At 53.4% G+C, this 20,475-nt stretch overlaps 1 protein-coding gene across 11 annotated transcripts in view; it reads left to right on the top strand.

Annotated features, from left to right (window-relative positions):
- HDAC4 (histone deacetylase 4) overlaps window positions 1-20,475 on the top strand; it is a 291,774-nt gene that overhangs the window by 163,951 nt on the left and 107,348 nt on the right. For all 11 annotated transcript variants that reach the window (XM_082466245.1, XM_082466244.1, XM_082466242.1 and 8 more), the window contains one exon: window positions 13,154-13,398. In XM_082466245.1, the coding sequence (XP_082322371.1) occupies window positions 13,154-13,398 (245 nt within the window). The remainder of the gene's footprint in view (window positions 1-13,153; window positions 13,399-20,475) is intronic.

The raw sequence follows: 20,475 nt of genomic DNA, 5'->3' as shown, positions 1-20,475 counted from the left end.
CAGTTAGATGCTCTTACCCGTCTCCTGCCTGTTTGTCTGGACTCAGCCTCAGGTTTGTCACACTCTGCACTCACCTGCTCTCCCTCATCTCAGACGTCCTGTGGGCTTTTCTCTTAACCAAAGGCTTGTCGGCGAGTCTGTAACTTGTCTTGGTCTTTGATCTGCCTCCATCTGTGCATGTTCTGCATTCAGTCTTTTTTTAATATATGTATAATTTTTTAAACGTTATTTTAGTTATTTATTTATTTTTGGCTGCATTGGGTCTTCGTTGTTGCGCGTGGGCTTTCTCTAGTTGCGGCGAGCGGGGGCTACTCTTCATCACAGTGCACGGGCTTCTCATTGCGTGGCTTCTCTTCTTGCGGAGCACGGGCTCTAGGCGCAAGGGCTTCAGTAGTTGTGGCTCGCAGGCTCTAGAGTGCAGGCTCAGTAGTTGTGGCACACAGGCTCAGTAGTTGTGGCTCGGAGGCTCTATAGAGCACAGGCTCAGTAGTTGTGGCTCACGGGCTTAGTTGCATGTGGGATCTTCCCAGACCAGGGATCGAGCCTGTGTCCCCTGCATTGGCAGGCGGATTCTTAACCACTGCGCCACCAGGGAAGCCCCTGCATTCAGCCTTGATCGCAGTTTCCCCGAGCACGACGTAGTTCTAGCTTGGCGGGTGTTTCTCTCCGCGCTCAGAGCTGGTCACGGCTTTCTGGCTGTTTCTGTGCGTCCCTGGTCGGGCAGCCTCACTCGTCCTCAGGGTCTGCTGACCTTTCTCTCTAGTGTCTGTGGTTCCACTTTGAAATCGTCTTGACTGTTGCTGTTATCGGTTTGTTTCCCCGCTTGGTTGTGCCTCCCCTGTCTCCCACCGGTCCTGGAAATGCTCAGCCGTCTGTCTTCAGATGCTGCCTCTGAGGTCTGACCTCTGACCTTCACAGTCAGTTGGGGGCCCACACTTTGGAACGGCACCCGGGCCTGAACTGCAGGCTCTGAGCTCCCTGCTGGGTGGTGGGGAGCTGGGCTGGAGGATGGGGGGCTGGTGTGGGGTGGAGTGAGTGAGAAAGGAGAGGAGCAGGGCCTCATTGAAACGACGGTCTGATTTAAACAGAAACATTGAGATCACCTAGATTCTGCCCTGTTGTCTTAATTCTCTTCCCTAAGTGCTCCTATCCTACAAAGAGCGTTTTATTCCTTTGACGAAGGAGGAGAAGGGCGTGCGGGAGGGGGAAGATCTGACCTAAACTCCGCGTCAGCAGCTGCTGTGGGATCGGCACCCAGCCTTGAGGAGATGAAGCTAGGATTTGTTTCTCGCTCTGCATTGAATACATGCATTCTCGTTCTTCGGTGCCTCATAAAGCTGGCGTGTCTCTGCGTCCTGTGCACGACACCTGAAGCTGAGAATCCGTTTTGGCTCCGTGTCTGCGGGCACCCAGGGACCCCTCACCTGCACTGCTGTGAACACAGCAAGTTGGCGGAGCAGGAGGCCGGGCCGGGGCCGGGTCAGCGCCACTGGAAACGGACAGGCGGCGGGCTGCTCCCTGCAGGCCTGGCTCTGCGCTCCTGGCGTTGGAGGGTGCGGAGATCTGGGTGATGCCCCCCGACGGGATCACAGCCAGGGAGGATGGAGGACGGCTCCCGTCTTTCCTTTTCCTCCCGGTGTTTATGCCGCTGTCCTCCACGCGGGTGACCACACTGCCCGCCCTTTGCAGACGGTCCTGGGACTGTCAGCCCCAGTCTGTTTGTTTGCAAAACCCCAAGTCTGTTTCAGTTGATGGGGTTTCCAGCCTAGGACCCAAAGGACCCCTGTGGGTTTGTATTTCTAGGAGAGGGAGAAGAGGCTGTGGTTCCTTCCCTTAGGGGTCGCCACATTGTGATCCCTCGTTACCAAGGTTTCCAATCAGGCATCTTCACTTGTGGTTAAGGCCCAAAATGGAGTTTTCCAGTATCTGAGCACGTTCAGCCCCCTGTTTTTATCCTTTCTGAATCTACAGTTGACTTTGCTAAAAATAACCTGATCATTACAAAGGGAAGTTCCTGTTCACGTGAAAAGGAGAATTTTCGTCCTTAGGGCGCTGGCCCCTGCTGCCGTCCCATGCCTGCAAGTGAAGCGCGCTTCCCCCAGACGGTGACACTCCTGGGTCCCGTCCTCGTGTGCTGGGGGCAGGGGGCAGAGTCCGCCCAGTGGGCTCTGCTGGGCCCTGCGGCCGGGGAGGGCAAGGCTGTAGCGCTGGCTGATCCAACCTGACGCCGGGCCCGGGGCCCCTCCCCTCCCCTCTCCTCGCTCTGTGGGAGCTCCTGGAAGCTTCTGTAAGGCTGAGCGGCCCGAGGGCTGGACCCTCCAGGGCAGGGCTTGGTGCCCTGCGGCCTGCAGAGCGCATGGTGCTGGTGGCGGAGGCCAGCGGGCTTGTTCTCTGGGGCCTCACGTCCGGGCTGCCGGGAACCCGAGCCCGGGCGCCGTGGGCACGTGTCCTCACGCATGTCCGTGACCTCTGTCTTCAGTTGTCACTTGTGTGGATGCCGAGGGTGAGCTGGCGCCCTTCTGGGGGTCTCTCCCGCATCCTGACCGCAAGGCTTCACCTTGGGTCTTCACCACCCTCAGTAAAAAGCGCTTTCTGGGCCCACTTTGAGGGGAGAGGTGTTCAGGAGCCCGGGAGGCAAGATGGGCTCAGCTCCGCCCGCCTCGCCTGGACGCCCGTCCCGCTGCGTCCGCCGCCCCGGGCTTTTCTCCCTGCGTTTGCGCGGCCCCTGCGACAGAGGCCTCCAGGCTCGAGGCTGCATCCCGGCCCCGTGATGGACGCTGGGCCACACGCACGGCCCCGGCCACGCACCTGCTGGCCCCCCGGTAGGATCTGAACTCGCCCCGGCCCTGCCCCCGCTGCGTGTGTGATTGTGCCCTCCTCGCGCTCTGACCCGCACTGGATGTCTGAGGGACCAGGTCTGTGTGCCGCGGGCCCCAGGAGCCGCTGACGCGGGGGGCCTGGCCTGGATTTCTCTCACTAGTTTTGCTTGGAAACACCTCCCTGGCGCCTGGAAGTGGGGGCTGCAGAGCTGGTTTCCACGAACAGTCCCACCTCTGGCTCTGCTGCCCCCGTGGTGGCTCGCGGTGTTCTCGCTGGTGTCTGCGGACACTCAGGGCAGCCCAGCGGGGACCCCAGGGGGGATCGAAGTAGCTGTGGGAAAGGCCCCCTTGGTGGAGGCACTGACTGGGAGGCCAGGCCTCAGGGTATTGACGGCCTTAGACTCTCTGCCAGGGAGAAGCACTTTGAAAACTTGTCGCTCGGGGGCGTGGTGTGAGTGGGTGGTGGTGAAATCTGACTTAGGTGAAGAGACAGTGGTATGAAACATCACCCTGGTGTTCACGGTAGCTTTATCTTTTTAGCAGTGAAAATAAGATTTCAGGGATCTTCGGTCTCTGCCTCTGCTCAGCAGGCCGCGTTTGGCTCGGCGGTGCTTTTCAACCTGTTTCCTGGTGCCGGTTGGGTGGTGCAGAGCCGGCCTGGCTGTGCCTTTGGGGCCGTTGTCTCGGCCGTGAGAAGAAGCTCGCAGAGCTGATGTCTGTGGCTTCCCCAGCCCAAGGAGCTCTTCAGGAAAAGTAGAGTTTTCTCCCACGGACAGCACTGGACTGCAGGGTGCTAGAGCGAGCCAGCGATCGCAGGGGACACCCGGCCTGTGGTCAGGACGGAGTCCAAAGCCGGAGGCGTGGGCGTGGAGGCCAGGGGTCAGCAGGCCCGCCTGTGTGGGAGGCGCTCTCAGAGCTCCGGAGCTGGGGGTTCTCGGGTTGCAGGGGGTCCTGATCACCCGAGCACTGCTGGAGCCCCCAGGGACGCCGTGCACTGTAGCCGAGCAGGGCCCGGGCCCTGTTGTTCCCAAGTCCCCAAACTGCTGACGCCGCCCAGCCTGCGAACCACCGCCCCAGGGTGACCTGCGGGCCCCCAGCTCTCCCTGCTCTGCATCGCGTCACTGTTGGGGTACCCGTGGTTAGCATGCAGTTCTGAGTCTGCCGGTGACATTTGCTGTGTCGCCTCAAGCAAGTCACTTACACTCCCCGAACTTCAGTTTCGCCACCTGTCAAATGGGGATAACGCTGGGATCCATCCATATCCTACAGCGTGCCTGTTCACACATTAAGTGAGCCCAGGCCAGCAGCCCACAGGACTGTGAACCCCTCGTGATGTTTTCACTGACCTGGAGGAAGGGGGGGAGGTGTGCCTGCCCCAGACATCCTCTCCTGCCTCCAGCTTGGAGGACCCCGTGCCCTGCTCCGGTATATTTCTCCTTGCTTTTGAAGAGAGATCAACTCCCTTCTTGTCTGGAAGGCAGAAGCATGGGTAAGCCAGGGCCGCTCCCTTCTTGACGACTAGATGTGTGCAAGGAAACCGCGTGCACGGAAAACACAGCTCAGAGGGTTACGTTGACTAGACTCTGCGTGTGTCACATCTCTCTCCCTGCCCCAGACCAGATTAAAAAACCTTCCTGTATGTACACATGTAAATACTTCCATGTATTATACGTTTATTTATTTCTTTACATTTTGATCTCAACTGAAAACAAAACAATGTAAAACATAACAGCCTGTTCTTGCACCATAATATTTTTTATCTTTATGTTTCAAGAGTAATTTATATGATGTGGGTTGTTCACGTAAGTTATCTCTTTGGCATTGTGTATGTACATCTGAAGGAGGCAAAGAGAAAGGAGATACATGCTCGTCTGCGTAAGAAGCTGAGGTGGGGGTCACCTGTGTTATTTACATTCCTTACAGAATATTTTTAAATGTTTACATTAAAAAGCACTTCTGACTTCTGTACCTCATTTCCCTTTCACACACACACGTGCACACACACACACACACAGAGTTAAATAGAATAATTGTAATTCAGTTAAGAGCACCTTTGGGGAAAATGATATTGCATATAAATCAGTATTTTGAATGGAACTTGATTGTGACTGTTCAGCCCTTTTGAATGATAGTTTTAATAAATTATGCACCCAGAGTTCCGCGGTGAGATGACAGATTGAACACGTGTATCTAATTTCACTCACTTCTGAAATTCACAAAAGCTCCAGTAAAGGTATATTCGTTATAAACCGTGTCACCCCGAACCTAGATGATGGTCTCTACCGTTTCCCACTAAAGGGACCCAGTTATCCTTGGAGACACGTCTGTTTCCTTGTGGGGCCCAAGAAGTGCAGGGAGAGCCTGGGACACCTTGTCTCAGCGGCACAGAGAGCTGCTCCTGGGCGGCCTGTGGGTTCAGAGTGACAGAGTGACGCGGCAGCCTTAGGACAGGACTACAGAGGCTCTGTTCACCATGATCCCGAAAACCAAAACCCTCCTCCCTGCTCACACGTGGAGCGTGCTACAGGGCCAGCTCGTTCTTTTTAAAAATTGACAAATAAAGGAAGAGAATCAAGCGCTCGCCCTGCCTTTCTTCTAAAAACCCTTTGTGAGGATAACAAGATGGTTGACTTGGGACCCTTTCTCACTATAGAAGTAACGTAGCTAGCAAATCAAGAGGGGTGGGTGGAGCTAGAAAAGCCCTGTTTACAGCGATGAAGACATCATCGGTGAGCATGTTAGCTGCCGATAACACAGGAGCCCGAGGGGCACAGGACCTCTCCAGGGAGGCGGCCCTGCTAGGAACCAGAGCTGCATCCCCTGGGCCTCCAGACCCACTTCCAGCTCCCAGGAAACCGACACCTCAGGCACAGTCAGCACAGGACAGGTGACCAGTGTCTTCAGCCCGTCAGCTGGAGGGGGCAGGGGTGAGGGAGAAGGTGGGGGACCTTTAGATTAAAAAGAATTCAAAGGCTGTATCAGCCAATTGCAGTGAATGGACCTTAGTTGGGTTTTGATTTGAATAAAGTTTAAAAAATGTGTGTGAGACTCTTTCAGAAAATGGGAATACCTTCTGGCTATTTGATAATGTCATGGAGTTGTTAATTTATTTGGGTAGGTTGATGGTATTCGACTGTTTTTTAAGAGTTCATTTAGAGATACCGAAGGCCTTATGGACAACGTGCTGGGCCGGCTGGTAGGCTTCAGGATGATCTAGAAAGAAGTGCAGCGGGTGGGAGTGAGAAGAAAAAGTTGGCCATGAGGTGGCAGGTGGCTGATGGATTCTTGGGAGTTGATTATACTGTTCTCTCTGCCTTTGTGTGTTTTTGAAATTTTTCCCTAAAAAATAAAAATATATATTCCAGGGAAATGTCATCAGCTCACAAAGTTGGGGGAACAGAAAAGGAAACAGTATCACCAACAGTCTGAAAGTTGGAAAGTAGAGCCATAAGTCTTAACTGATTTGGCAGTTTGGGCAGAAAAAGCCAGATTCCGAGCCTCCCGTCAGCGCAACCAAGAGCCCCACGTCCCGCCCCCCGTCCCGCCCTCCGGGACAGGAGCAAAAGGGGGCTGGGCCAGGTGGAATGCAGGCTGGCAGAGAAGCAGATGCCCCGCCGTGCTGGGCGCCTGAGGCCCCATCCAGGGTGCCTGGTGCGTCCCGACTAAGGCCAGCTCCCCGCACCGTCCAGCGAAGCTCAGCGTTGAGAACCCCCCTCTGCTCGCAGCTTCCAGCTAGGGTTCATGCCTCCGCTCGTACTCAGGGACACATCCGCAGAAAATATGCAGAACTCGGTGAAAAGCTTAGAGTATACATTTAAGGAAATCTCGAATAAAGTTGAGCATTAGACACAGAAAAGGAAAATAGGAGAGAATGAAAGAGAAAATCAGAGGATTGTTCCAGGAGATTTACCACCCAAGAAGTTTTGGAAGGGGAAAACAGAAACAAGGAGGTCAACAAAATATCCATAACATCTTACGGAAAAACCCAAACGAAGTTTTTGCCCAACCCAATAACTCAAGGAAATTCCCCACGACTGGAGAAACTGAACAGGCCAGCTGCATGCCCCCCACGGTGGAGGAAGGAAGAGCCTCACCAAGCCACCTGCTTCTCAAATCTCAGAACACTGGGGACAGGGAGAAGGTCTTATAAACATCCAGAGGGAAAGGCAAGCACAAAGGGTCCAGAGCCAGAGCGGCTTCGTGTTTTTTTTTTTTTTTTTTTTTTTCGTGTTTTTTTAATAACAGTATTGGGAACAAGGAGGCCGTGAAGCACTGCCTTCACCGCCCCGGAGAAGGCGACTTTCAAGCTGGAATTCTGTACGCAGCCCAAGTAACGATAACGTTGACAGGGAAGTAAGTGCATCTTCAGACATGAAACCTCACACGCCTCCGTTTTCAAGACACCCTTGGAGCCTGAGTTCCTGCAGAAAAAGAATGAACCGAGAGAGAAGAATGAAGAGTGAGATAAAGGGATCAGGTGATCTACCCTGGGACAGAGACCAGTGGGATCCCAGGGAGGATGAGGGGGCCGGCCTCAGGAGGGCGGCTGTGCAGGAGATTCTGGGCCGCCCGGCTGGACCAGAGCTCAGCAGCCGCCGGGGCGGGCGTGGGAAGGGGGGCTGACCTGTCTGGACCTCCCTGCCCTCCGGCCTCACTTACCAGACGAGGCAGATCTCTCCACGGGGCCTCCTGCGAGCCTCACACCCGGAGGACAGCCTGGATGCAGCAGCGGCAGGAAGCAGGGCAGCGCTGGTGCACGGGACGGTCCCACCAGGTGCTGCACTGGGGGCGGCCCTTGGCTTCCCGGGGGTCACTCTTGACCTCGCCCGGACAGAGCTCTTTTTGGTCAACTGTCCTAGAAGCTGAAGGCAGCCTGAACTCGAGACTCTGTCTTTTCCTGGGAACCTTTGTCACCTCCCATCCCACTGCTCCTGTACTCACTGCGGTCACGTGGAGAACACACGTTTAGGGATACATCTGTAGGTGTTATAACCAGAAAGAAAAGCAGGGATGCTGAACAAAGTCAGAATGTTGCTGGGGGCACAGGCATGTGATGTGGGGGGCACGGAGAGCAATGCTCTGGTTCTGGTTGGGGTCGGGGGGTGACTGTGTCACCCTTAACCCTCTTGTCCTCCAGGGTGTGTGACACATTTCACCATAAAAGATGACAGTATTTTGAACTAAGTTCTGCGTTTCTTATATACCCCTCCCTTTCTTTCTCTTCCTCTGCCGCCCCCTGCAGTCTTTTCTCTCCCTAACCCTCACGCACGCAGGCAAATGTCATGGTAAGAGGAAATCGTGGCTACATGGATGAAATATCTTTTATTGTCTCCTAGATTTGAATGAGTCGTTCTTTACTTGAACAGACCCTAAACTTCGGCCCTGTTTTCTAAAGAATAGTCCTTCTCTTTCTTTCCTATCTATATGATGACATGAAATGGTGTTATGAAAAGAGGACCCAACCCATGTAATGGAAAATTACAGTGTCCTTCTTTTTTTCTGATCATTTATGTTAAAAAAATAGAGACTAGCAGATTTTTTCTGTTTCTGATTGAGAACTTATAATTCACAGCCCAGGCTTGCCATTTCTTATTGAAACTCTGAATATAGTCTTTGTGCTTTTACTAACGTCATGAGTCTGATTGTATTAATATGTTTCTCAAGGCACAACCTATAAAAGCAATTTTCTACTCTGCCATAAAATATTCATGAGAATACAGGCTTTTTTGTCTTGATGCTGCATTCTTTAAGTAGAGAAGCTTTCATTGTTTCTTCAGGGCTCTTTGGGTCAAAAGCACCAGCAGCTTCTGTTGGGAACTCATGGCATTTCAGAGAGTTTTTGATACAGAAATAGTCCGAGTCATGTTTGACGCACTCGCCAGCGATGGGAATGAATGGGGACCCCGCAGCTGGTGCCCAGGCCAGGCCTGGGGACCGCTCGGCCACCTCCCCACCCGCCTGGCTTCCCGAGGCTGGGCACACGAAGCGGGAGAAGGACCTTGCCTGGGTCCCCTGGCCTCGTGTAAGTTCCCGTGTTGGTTTGCGTGTCTGTAAACGCAGTGCTGTTTTCAGAGGTGAAGAAGTGGCAGGAGCTGGTCGCGGCGCATCTGACGGAGGTGATGTCTAGCTTTGCATTCTCTTTGCTCTGCTTTTGACTTTCTCTAGCAGAAGAATGAAGTTTTATGTGAAACCTCAAAAGGGTAAACCCAGGCAGGACTTGCATCCCTTTCTCACAGTGTATGTGGAGGGAACGTGGTGAGAACAGGGATGCCTTGGGCCGAGGACAGCACGTGGCACCCCCCGTGCCTCCCCCCCGGTTCCCTTCTGTCTGTTCACTGCGGGCAGAAGGGGCTTGCCGGGGGGGGGGGCGGTCTCCTCGCCACCCTGCGCGCCCATCCCCAGGGTGCATCCGCTCCGGTGTCTGTGGCGTGACCAGGGGGTGTTTCCTTCTAAGGTTCCCTACGCCCCCAGACACAGAGGAGGCTGAGAAAAGGTGCAGTAAACAAAGTGAGGCTCAGCTCGCGGGTGGTGGGTGTGACGCCCCTCCCCGCCCTGCCGCCCCATCCACAGGGCCCAGTCCTGCCCCTGCGGCCACCGCCCCACCTCTTTCACCCCCAGCGCCCCTCCCGCCTCAGAGATGCAGCCCCCGTGTGAACCCTTCCCCAGGCCTCCCATGGGCCCCACTGCCCCCTCCTGCCTGTCTTCACAGCAGACCTGCCACAGGCTGGCGTGGGAGCAGCCCGCCAGTGCCCAGCACCGAACAGGAGTGTTTCCGCGGTACATGGACGCACGCTTAGAAACGTTTGGCCCATCTTATTTTTGGAGTCCATAAAAAGGATCCCTTCAAGTTGTTTTATGTTCAGTCTTTGACGACGTTAACTACTAGACATTTCTGCTGGTCCTCCTGACCCCGCCTAGGAAGAATTAGAAGTGGGGAGAGGGTATGAGAATTAGAAGTGGGGAGAGGGTATGAGAATTAGAAGTGGGGAGAGGGTATGAGAATTAGAAGTGGGGAGACAGTGAGCAGTGGATGGGTCGTCTTCTGCCCCGCATCGTGGGGATGGCCTTGTTCCTACATAGTGTCTTAGGTCACCTTGGCACGTCGCATGAGCGGGGGCCACGTCTGACCAGCCCTGCTGTCAGGGCAAGTGAGATGATACTGCTACAAAATGCAGGCAGTATGGTTATTTCACAAATCCTCTGTGGTTATTTTCTTAAGCTAAAATTCCACTCCCTGACCAGACAAGCAGAGTGTAAGAGACACCACAGGCCGGTCTCATCTATGACTATGGATTCAAATGTGCGTAATGAAACAGTCGCAGGCTGAATGAGTCAGCGACTCTTTGTGTGTGTGTGTGTGTGTGTGTGTGTGTGTGTGTGTGTGTGTGTGTGTAACCCAGGAAGAGCAAGTCGGGTTTATCCTTAGAAAGCAAAGGCCAACTGGGGGACTTCCCTGGTGGTGCAGTGGTTAAGAATCTACCTGCCAGTGCAGGGGACACAGGTTCGAGCCCTGGTCCGGGAAGATCCCACATGCCGCGGAGCAGCTAAGCCCGTGTGCCACAACTACTGAGCCTGCGCTCTAGAGCCCGCGAGCCACAGCTACTGAGCCAGTGTGCCACAACTACTGAAGCCCGCACGCCCTAGAGCCCGCATGCCGCAACTACTGAGCTCATGCGCTGCAACTACTGAAGCCCGCGTGCTCTGGGGCCCATGTGCTGCAACTGCTGAGCCCGTGGGCCTTGAGCCCGTGCTCCGCAACAAGAGAAGCCACCACAGTGAGAAGCCCCTGCACCGCAGCAAAGAGTAGCCCCCGGTCGCCACAAGTAGAGAGAAAAGCCCACACGCAGCAATGAAGACCCAACGCAGACCAAAAAAAAAAAGAAAGCAAAGGCCAACTAACCTGAGGAGGTCTGCTAAGTAACTCACCTGTAATCCATGAAGGAACTAGGCAGGTTAACCGGTTAATAGAAAAACTTTCTGATCACATCCGTGGATGCAGAAAGGGAGCTGGCAAAACCTGCCATCATTCACGGTAAGAATGTTTTTCAGGAAGCATTCAGCACTGTCTTTAGTGAAAGCAGGATAATATATACCACCTCTCCCCACCAGAGAAAGAAAAGCATCAGCTGAATTTCCTTTAAGACGTCAGGTCACTTTCTCTTTTCTCTAAGTCTCTTTCCTGAGCCCTCCTCCCTGCCCTCCATAATATTCTGTTTCTTAAAAGAAAGTCTGAAGCAAATGGGGGAAAATATTGATTGAGGTTTTATAAAACTGGTGTTGTTTGCACTGTTTTTCCATTTTCATATATTGCATGATAAAAATGATAAAAAAAAGAAAAAGGAAATTAATAAAAGCCAGTCTTTACCAGCTGGTGTGCAGTGGAGGTTGGTGGGGTCCACCAGTACCTGGGCCTGTTCACGAAAACAGTTCATTTGTGCAGATTTTTCTCACATAGATATCAAATAAAGACCTCTTCACACATCAAGCCTCACACCCCACTAGAAAAAAAGAAATACATACATTTAAAAAGTTGGGGGAAGAAACCGAAGAAAAACAGTCAGCTGGTATTTATCCCAGGCTTGTTAGGGCTTCAAAGAGAGGAGAATTAGATATTTTCTGAAACTGCTTGAATATCGAGGAGTTTTCTCCATTCCCTGTGGCCAGGTCCCAGGCATTCCTGGCATGGAAGCTGCTCCAGGCTCTGGGGGCCTGGGGTGGAGGCCAGGGCTTGGTCCCGGGGGTGGGAGAGACAGTGACGTCAGCCCCGGAGCCAGGGCCCCGCTCTGCCCCGGGCAGCGGCCCGCACTCTCCCGAGGCGGGCAGCCCTGCAGGTGCGAGGCCACGTTCTAGTCCAGAGCTCCAGGGCTCAGGGAGTCGGCTCGGGGCTTAGAACCCAGGGCTTCGCCCGAGCCGGGCCTCGACCCACCTCGCCTCGCTCATCAGAAGGATGGTCGGCATGAGACCTGCCGCCTGGCAGTGACCACAGAAATGCCCTGTCCTGATGGGTGGTTCCACTTATGGGCTGTTTTTCCAGAATCTATGCACAGACTTCCTGAGGAACTGGGTTATGTCCGGCCCGTGAGTGGCCCACTGTCACTCAGGGAGACCCCAGGACGAGGCCAAGTGCGTCTGTCGCAAGGCCCGACCTGCAGAGGGTCCAGGCAGAGGGGCTAGGATGAGGCGCCCCGTGCCAGGTGGTGAGGAGCTGGCATTGGCGGCCCTTGGGTGTTGAGTCTGGGCTCCCACCGGAGCCCTGAGCCCCCCGGAGGGCGAGGCCCCAGCCTCCGGTCCCCGGGTCTGGTCCGTGCCGCCGCGTGAGCCCAGAGCAGGTTGTGAGCGGGGCTTTTTGGCAGGAACAGGGACCACGGGCCTCGGTGCTGGGCTGTCTTCACTCCTCTCTACGAGCAGCGCCCAGGGCGCTCACCTGCGAGGCGGGGAAGCAGCAGAGGAGGCTCGCGGGAGGTAAGGGGTTCCCAGCGGCGCCCCTGGGCTTTTCAGACGCCGTCCTGTCGCGGGGTAGCACCCGCGTCGGGTTATTTTGTGAGGTCCGTAATTTAAGGCTTGCGCTCTGCATTCTTTCTCACTTTAATTTGGTATTGATTTGTAAGCCTTAAGATCGATTCAGCTTCTGTTTCTAATCAGAGTCACTTGTGGCTGTTCCTCGGCCACACATCAGTGCAGCGAAGACAGTCCGTTTCCCGGCGAAGTGCAGAAGCACGTAACCCTGACGCGCAAGCTGTGCGGGCGAGCCGGGGGAGCGTTTTATTGGCTGCAGCCGGTAAACCTGTTTTCCGGAGGGCGCTCGCTTCACCATGGAAACGCTCTCCCCGTCCGGAGCGTCCGTCTGGACCACTTCAGTGGCACACACTGTCCTGTGGTTCCTGCACACAGCTCTTCCGTGGCTTTGTGAAAAGGGGAAGAAAAGCTTGGGCAATTTGCCTCTCTACTTACGGGTGTTCAGTGCTTTTCAGAGCCTTTTTCTTGCGTTTTCTCTTCGTCGACTTTCAAAAAGGATGTCAGAAAAGGCCACCGGGCCTGCATCAAGGTCCTTTGAGAGAGCAGGGGACCCTTCGTGGAGGGTCGGGTGGAGGGAGGAGAGTTTGCGGGGGGGTGTGTCCTGGTCCAGACGTCCACTGATTTCTGCCCGAGGGATAGAAACCTCAAAGGCCTCCGGGTCGTGCCTCTTGAGCCTGTTGAGGGAGGGGGTGCAGAGGCGTCCGAAGTGTACAGTGGCCCTCAGCGTGTGGGCACGCCGACTGTTGGCTCTCTGGGAGGGTGGGCGGGGCTGGGGGCTCCACGGTGACCAGCGCTCTGTGCTGTGCTCTCTCCCGCAGTGGACGTGGCCTCGGCGCTGCCTTTGCCAGTGGCCCCCCCGGCGGTGCCCATGGACCTGCGCCTGGACCACCAGTTTCCGCTGCCCGCGACGGAGGCCGGCGTCCGGGAGAAGCAGCTGCAGCAGGAGCTCCTGGCCCTCAAGCAGAAGCAGCAGCTCCAGAGGCAGCTCCTCATCGCCGAGTTCCAGAGGCAGCACGAGCAGCTGTCCCGGCAGCACGAAGCCCAGCTCCACGAGCACATCAAAGTAAGTCGCCTGCCGTCCGCGCCCGGGAGCCCGCAGAGCCCGCACGCTCTTCGTGGCCCCGTGGTCCCCACGCTAAGGACCGTCCCTGATAACCAGCGGTAGCGCTGAGATTGATGCACAGCCATATTGCTTGCTGGGCAGTTAACACCTGCGTGTCCAGCACTTGGGCACTGGTTCAGTAGATTGGGGCAGATGTGGCCAGTGGTGGGAACAGCATTTAAAGTCACGCTGTAGAAGCGTGCTTAAATTAGGGGAAATGCTTATCATCTGACTTCATCTACAAAGATAAGATATGTCCGTATATAGCAACGTTACCGGCAAGAAGAAACACCCGTGTTTGCAAATCATCTTTATTTTCTTCTTGGGACTTGTCCGTCCACTCTCCATTTTTCCCACTTTTTATGATTTGAAAAAGATACTAATATTTACTTTTCCTTTAAATGGAATAAGAAAAAAACTAAGATTGTTTTTTGGTACCCACTCTCTGCATGTATTTAATCTGATCTCAGATTTTAAAAGTAAACATATTAGAAAGAAACATGCATTAGTGATGCATGGAGAAGTCACGTCATGTGGTTGAGGGAGCAGTTATGACGTCTGTGATCATAACGTGTGCTCACTGTACTTGGAAACATGGAGAGCAACGCTGTCCAATAGAAATGTGTATATATTAAAATTACGTGCGTAATTTTACATTTTCTGTAGCCACCTTAAAACACCAAAAGAAACCAGATTGTGTAAGTTATTGATTGCTATCTAACAAATTACCCACAAGCTTTTTAGCTGCTTAAAATAACAAGCGTGTACTATCTGATGGCTTCTGCGGGTCAGGAATAACAATAACAAGTGTACTATCTGATAGCTTCTGCGGGTCAGGAACCCAGGAGCAGCCTGACTGCTGGCTGTGCCTCAGGGTCTCTCGTGAGGTGCTGCTGAGCTGCCAGTCAGGGCTGTGGTCTCATCTGAGGGCTGGGTGGGGCTGCAGGACCCACTTCCCAGCTGACGCCCATGGTTGTGGGCAGGAGGCCTCAGGTCCTCCTCACGTGGGCCTCTAACAGCAGCTTCCCCGAAGTGGGCACCCGAGATCCAAGTGACCAAGAAGGAGGCCTCGGTGTCTTCTGGCCAAATCTTGGAAGTGACATCCCCCAACACTGCTACCTTATTCTACTGTCATATGACCAACCCTCCCAGGAGGGGCCCAGACAAGGGGTGAACACCAGGAGGCAGGAATCTTTGGGGTCATTGGGAACCTGGCTGCACAAGGTAAACTAACTTTGATGTATTTTATTTAACTTCATATTTCTAAAATATTATTTCAACCTGTGATCCGTATAAATAGTTTTGTTCACGCTGAGTCTTAGTGAAGCATCGCAGACCAGACACGCAGAGCACATCTCCCTTTGGACCAGCTGCACTGCGGCCACATGTGGTTAGTGGCTACTGGACCGGACAGCAGGGATGTGGAGAATTAAAAGCCCACACGCTTCTGAGATGCCCTTTCCATAGAGACCAACACCGCCTACGGCTGGACGTCGCTGAGGCCGGCCTTGGCTTCCTCGTTAGCCTGCGCCCAGATGGTGTGTGCGCACTGGTGCCATGCAGAGTAACCAACCGTGCACTGTCTGTTTCTGCCTCTGGCCAGCTGAGAGCTGCGCCCGAAGCCGTGGGTCTTGGCAGTTTTGTTGCTGCCGCTGCTGCCTTTTGCCCTGACCCCGTGGGGCTTCTGAGGTTGGCAGTGGACAGACCAAGGAGAGAACACTCTCCAGAGCTGCTGGAAGTCCAGGCCTCATGGCTTTGCCTGTAGATTCTGAGCCAGCGAGTGCTCCTGCCTAACTGAGAGGTCACCTGTCTCCACGGAGACGCCCCAGCGGCCACCGTGGTCCTCTGCTATTTAATAAGCGCTCTTTGAGTTTGGGGTGGGGTGGTCGAGGGTCCACGAGAGCGAGCGCGGTGCGCTTTGCTCCCCTGATGCGAAGCGCCTTTTCCTCCTGGCTGTTGGGAGGAGGGGGAGGCCCCGTGGGCTGCTCCGTGGGAGGCAGCCTGGACCTGCCCTGCCGGTGGGGAAGCCAGCGCCTTGCTCACGGCTGCTGCTCTGTGCGGTGCGGGGGAAACGCGGATGCGGGGATGGTGGGGGGATGGGGTGGGTGGGGCTTCCCGCTGAGGCCCCGCCCCGAGGGTCTTTGGCTGTGAGCAGCGCCCGCCCGACGAGGTGCCTGCCTTTCAGTACTGACAAGAGACCCCCCCCCCCACAGGCCGCCTCTTTCCTTTTGTCTTTGAAGCTGCAGCCTCACATTTCTGTGACCCCTGAAAGCAATTTAGAAGCTCAGCCTTGGCTCTCTCCCGACCAGTAGCGCTGCTCGCCCACGCGGAGCGAGTTCCTCTCCTCCTCGCCAGCCGGCGTTTTGAACTTTGGCCATCACCGTCCCGTATCTTGGTCTCATCTCAGAAGCCTGAAGGATCACTGCAGTCTTGTGTCTTCCCAGTCCTCTCAGATACGCCCCCCTTTACCTGGGCTCCTGGCGACCAGGGGGCCCGCACTGCTCTTCATCTTGGGAGGTGAAGCCCTGTGTGTGCCCCTCCCCCCCCGTAGGTCACGCATCCACGTGCCTACCTGGTAACGGGCAGCTGCCCACCTCTGGCGTCTGCGGGCCGGCACGGCGCCTGGCTGAAGAAGGAACTCGGGATTTGCACTTCTCTCTCTGTTTTCACTCCCCCTTGCACCCTCGTCCTCACTCAAACAGCCCCTGATTGAGAGACTATACCGGAAACTGGCGATGGTGGGTTTTGTGCTGACCAGGATTAAGGAGGACGCTAGTTGCTTCTGTTCTCCTGTCTGTGTCGGTTGAGTCTGTAGCTTTCACAAGAAAAAACATGAGAAATTGAGACATCAACAACCTCTTGTAGGTGAGGGGTTGCACAAATAAGCAAGAAACATCAGGAACACTCTTGAGCCCGGTTGGTGGTTCCCCTTCAGGGCGAGACCGGGCTTCCCGCTGTCCTGGGGCCTCGGCCTGGGGTGGGCCTTGCCAGAGATGGTGGGAGCCCCAGAAACGCAGCTCAGGAAGCATCTCAAGGTTACATGCTCTCTGCATTTTAATCGTTTGTTGTTTCTCCATTTAAAATGGAGACCATTCGTCTAAAGCCATTTAAACTATGTAATTGTATCATACCGTCCGTTGGCTTCCGTTTTGATGATTTACGCTCTCTTCACAAGGTATCATATTGTTAGTGACATTTGGCAGTGGTGTTTGTCAGATGGATTTCTTGAGCACACAATCGAATTAGTGTCATTAAATCATCAGTGAATTTGAATAGGATTTTACAGTTAAAAAGAGAATAATTTTTAAAATGTAACTAAAATTGTTAACCCTGGGTAAAGAAGATCTTTCCTGGGGTTTCGACACTCAGTGTTGCACTTGTACTAGGCGCAGTGTGTTTGTTGGTCATGGCTGATTCAGGAGCCCCGTTCCCCTTCCTGTCCTGCGCAGTTAGTTTTCTTCTCCCCAGAATGGGGTCCAGGCAGCACGGTCACTGAGGCCCAGGGCTGTGAGAGTAGTGAGTGTGGTGTCGGTGGGTGTTTTTGTCAGCTGGGATAGCCTAGGTGATCACCTGGCAAATGTAGCATTACCTAGATTTGCTGCTTTGGGGGTTTGTTGTGTGTCATTTTTAATTTTTTAAAATTTTAACAAGGGAATCCCTATTTCCAATGTTTCTAATGGAAATGTAGTACAGTGTAAACAAGCAGAAGCGGTCCCTCCCTGCTCTCCCATCTGCTGCCCAGCCCCAGGTCTCTGCTGGCTTCTGCTCCCTGTTTGTAGATGGTCGGCTTCGTCCTTGCATTAAAGATCCCATGGGGTGATTATTTCCCGCTTGCTGGAGAGACTAGGCTTTCGCCCTCCATCTCCGGCGCCCCCCCTACACACACATACACTGCCACTTTTCAGGTGCTTCATATACTGAGACCATCCTTCTGATTAAAGAACCATCAGGGGCTCCATTCTTGTGTCTGTGTGGGTGCCTATTGCCGACACACACCATGCAATGGCTTCATGACCTCTCTGATACAGCTCTTAGCTTTCCCTGGAGTTAGCGATTTCCTCCCTTCCTATTGGCTGAGTTCCCTATGCTCCAATGCAAATCCAGTCCCACAGTCTGAGAAACCTGTAAGTTCTTCTTACTGTGGGCAAACGCTGGTGATCATGGCTACAGTTTCAGTCTTGTACTGCAGACTATCTTCAAGTATAATGATGTAGTAACATGATTTTTGCATTTCAAAGTATCTGAAATATGAATCTGTTATATCTCTAAATCAGGATCAATGGTTTAAATATTTGCTTTATGCAAAAAGGAAAACAATTACAGGATATAAGCCAGCACAAAGTCCTTCCTGCTTGAGTGGTGATGGCCACTATTTTATAAGACCACAAAGAATCTGTTACATGAGTGTCTCAGTCAGCTTTGGCTGCATAACAAACGACCCCAAATATAGTGCTTACTACAGCAGTCATTTGTTTGTGGAGGGTTGTCTGGGCTCTCTCTCGTGCTCCTGTCATCAGCTGTGAGCTGCCCAGTGATGGGGTGACCTGGAGTAGCCTCACTTCCAGTCTGGTGCTTGGCAGCTGGATTATCTGCTGGTTTCTGAGTTCCAAGCTCAGCAGGAGGGCAAGAGTGGTTTAAGCCTCCATGTAAGTCATGGAAGCTGTTGCCTCGCTGGCCAAGGCAAGTCCGAAGGTCAGGGTGAGAGCTCGTATGGGAATGCACCCGGAGGAACGGATACTGCAGGGCTGTGACAGACCGGGCCTGGAGTGCAGTCATCTTCTCCAGGAGGGCTCCTCACCCCAGTCCAGGGAAGGCGGGAGAGGGCGTGGTAACCGTGATTTTGACAAGAGTGGGGGTGCACATGAGGAGGGCTCAGGGGTAGGGAGACAGTGAGAAGTCGGGGTGCACCGTGAAGAGAGGAGGAAGGGGACAGGGCTGTGGGCCTGGACGCTGGGAGCCCCCCGTGCAAGCCAGAATCCCTTGGCCGCCTTCTGAAGGTTCTGGGTTCAGGCATGCCGCCCCTTGACCTCCGTCCGTGGCAGTGATGTTTCCATAAATGTGTGGTTTTTCGCTGTTTGGCAAATACTGACAATTTTGTATTGGGAACGTATCGAATATTCCATTTCACTGATGGAGACGTGGTGAGCACTTCGGAGTAGAACGCGACGCTGAGCGTGCCGTCTGGGCTGTGCCTCTGGGGTGCTGCCGCGTCTCATCTCCACAGTTCTGCATCTTCCAAAGTTCTGATGACGAACCTGCTCTCCAGTCCTTCCTGCAGGCTTTGTTCATGTGAATCCTTGTCTCCTAAAAAGCACCGTTCCTCTTCGCGGTTCCGAGAGGAGTGGGAGTGAATGCCTGTGTCCACTCAGCCACGCTCACCCACACGTCTGACCTCCTCATTAACCGTTTGCTCGCAGCGTCCTCCCCACAGGTCTCCCTGGAGCCCCCTGCACCCCGGGAGGAACACCTGCGTAGGTAAACGGGAGGAGGAGGGGGAAGGTCCCGGCCCCGGGACTCCCCAAGCCTTGTGTATGAGAGAGGAGCAGGGCCCTGCTATTTGCATCCCAGACAGTGTCGTTTTTCACGAGGAATGTTTTCATCATGATCTCTTTCTGATCGCCACAGTCATTAACGTTAATTACCGAATAATTGCAAATCACAGAGAAGATGTGATTCCAGCGCTGTTAGCTAGGAAAGCCGTTGCATTTTGGAGTGGATTCCCGTAACCTTATATTATGTAAATTGTGCGTGTGTGTACCTGTAGTTTTATGGAATTGGGATTATACTGACATGTGGTTTTTATTTACTGTATTGTTAACATTTCCCTTTACCGTTACATACACTTCAAAAGCATGATTTTAATGGTTTTGTTGTAGTCTTACAATGAACCCCAATGAACTTAAATAAGCACTAATAGTTGAAGAGTTGAACATTAAGGTCATTTCCAGTTTTTCTTCTGTTTTTAGTGTCCTCGTTCATGAATCACATGCCTTTGTCTAAACAAAACAGAAATGGTATTGCTGACCCAGGATAAGTCCTTTTCTGTGGCTTTTGTTTGTTGCCAGGTTTCTTTCCAAAAGCTGCACCAGGTCCTGGGTATGCATGTGTCTGTCTGTCTGTCTCTCTCTCTTTCTCTCTGTCTCTCACACACACACCCGCCTTGCTCATTCCGAGAGCAGAATAGTAAAGCAGCAGTAACCACGACAGCCAGCACTTGCTGACCTGTCCTGGGTGGTAGCTGCCTCTGTGGGGCGCTGCAGGGCACCCTCTCTCCCACCCACAGCCTGCTGCGCGGGTCGCTACCCGCCCCCCGTTTTTCCTCTTCCATGGTCCACACACAGCGGGCTGGCCGAGCAGTGACTGCCCTCCCAGAGGAGAGGGGCCAGGGCTGACCCCGCAGTCTGATGCATTAGTGGAACTTGTTCACATTCTATTTTGATTCTGTCTCATGTCGTGCCTGCATTTCCTTGATTGTGGTTCGCCATATTTCTATACGCTTGCTGCATTTCTTCTACCAATTATCATTTTCTTTGCTGTTTTTCTATTGCAATGCTTGTCTTTTTCTCATCAGTATATGAGTGTTCTTTATAAATTAAGGGCATTATTTCAACGTCTGTTATATTTTGTCAATTATCTACTTGGCCTCGCCTCATTCACGAAGCAAAGCAGTTTTCTAAACGATTTAAAAAATGCCAGCTCTGTCCCATAATCAGCGCATATTTATCTGGCCGAGTCTGTCTCCAGCCCCCTCTGTTCCTCATACCAGCCCCGCGCAGTGTCAGCAGGAGCCTGTGCTCGTGTTTCAGGATCCGACTGTGCAGGTCTCCACTCCCCACACATTTGTTCTTCATTTTTAATTCCCTCAGCTTGTCTCCGGGTGAGCTTTTATTTTTCCAGGTGAGCAGCAGAATCATTTATCATAACGTCCCCCAAAGTTGCTCTGGAAACTTAACTGAAGTTGCAGCAAGTTAATAAATCAGCAGGACATCTACTAATAACTTTCTAATTCAGGAATATGGAATTACCACCTGTGATTTG

This window comes from Balaenoptera physalus (genome assembly GCF_965194825.1).
Source record: "Balaenoptera physalus genome assembly, chromosome: 6".
In the NCBI taxonomy this organism is placed as follows: Eukaryota; Metazoa; Chordata; class Mammalia; order Artiodactyla; family Balaenopteridae; genus Balaenoptera; species Balaenoptera physalus.
Note: the sequence above shows the minus strand (reverse complement) of the source record. Positions and strands in the feature narration are given on the sequence as shown.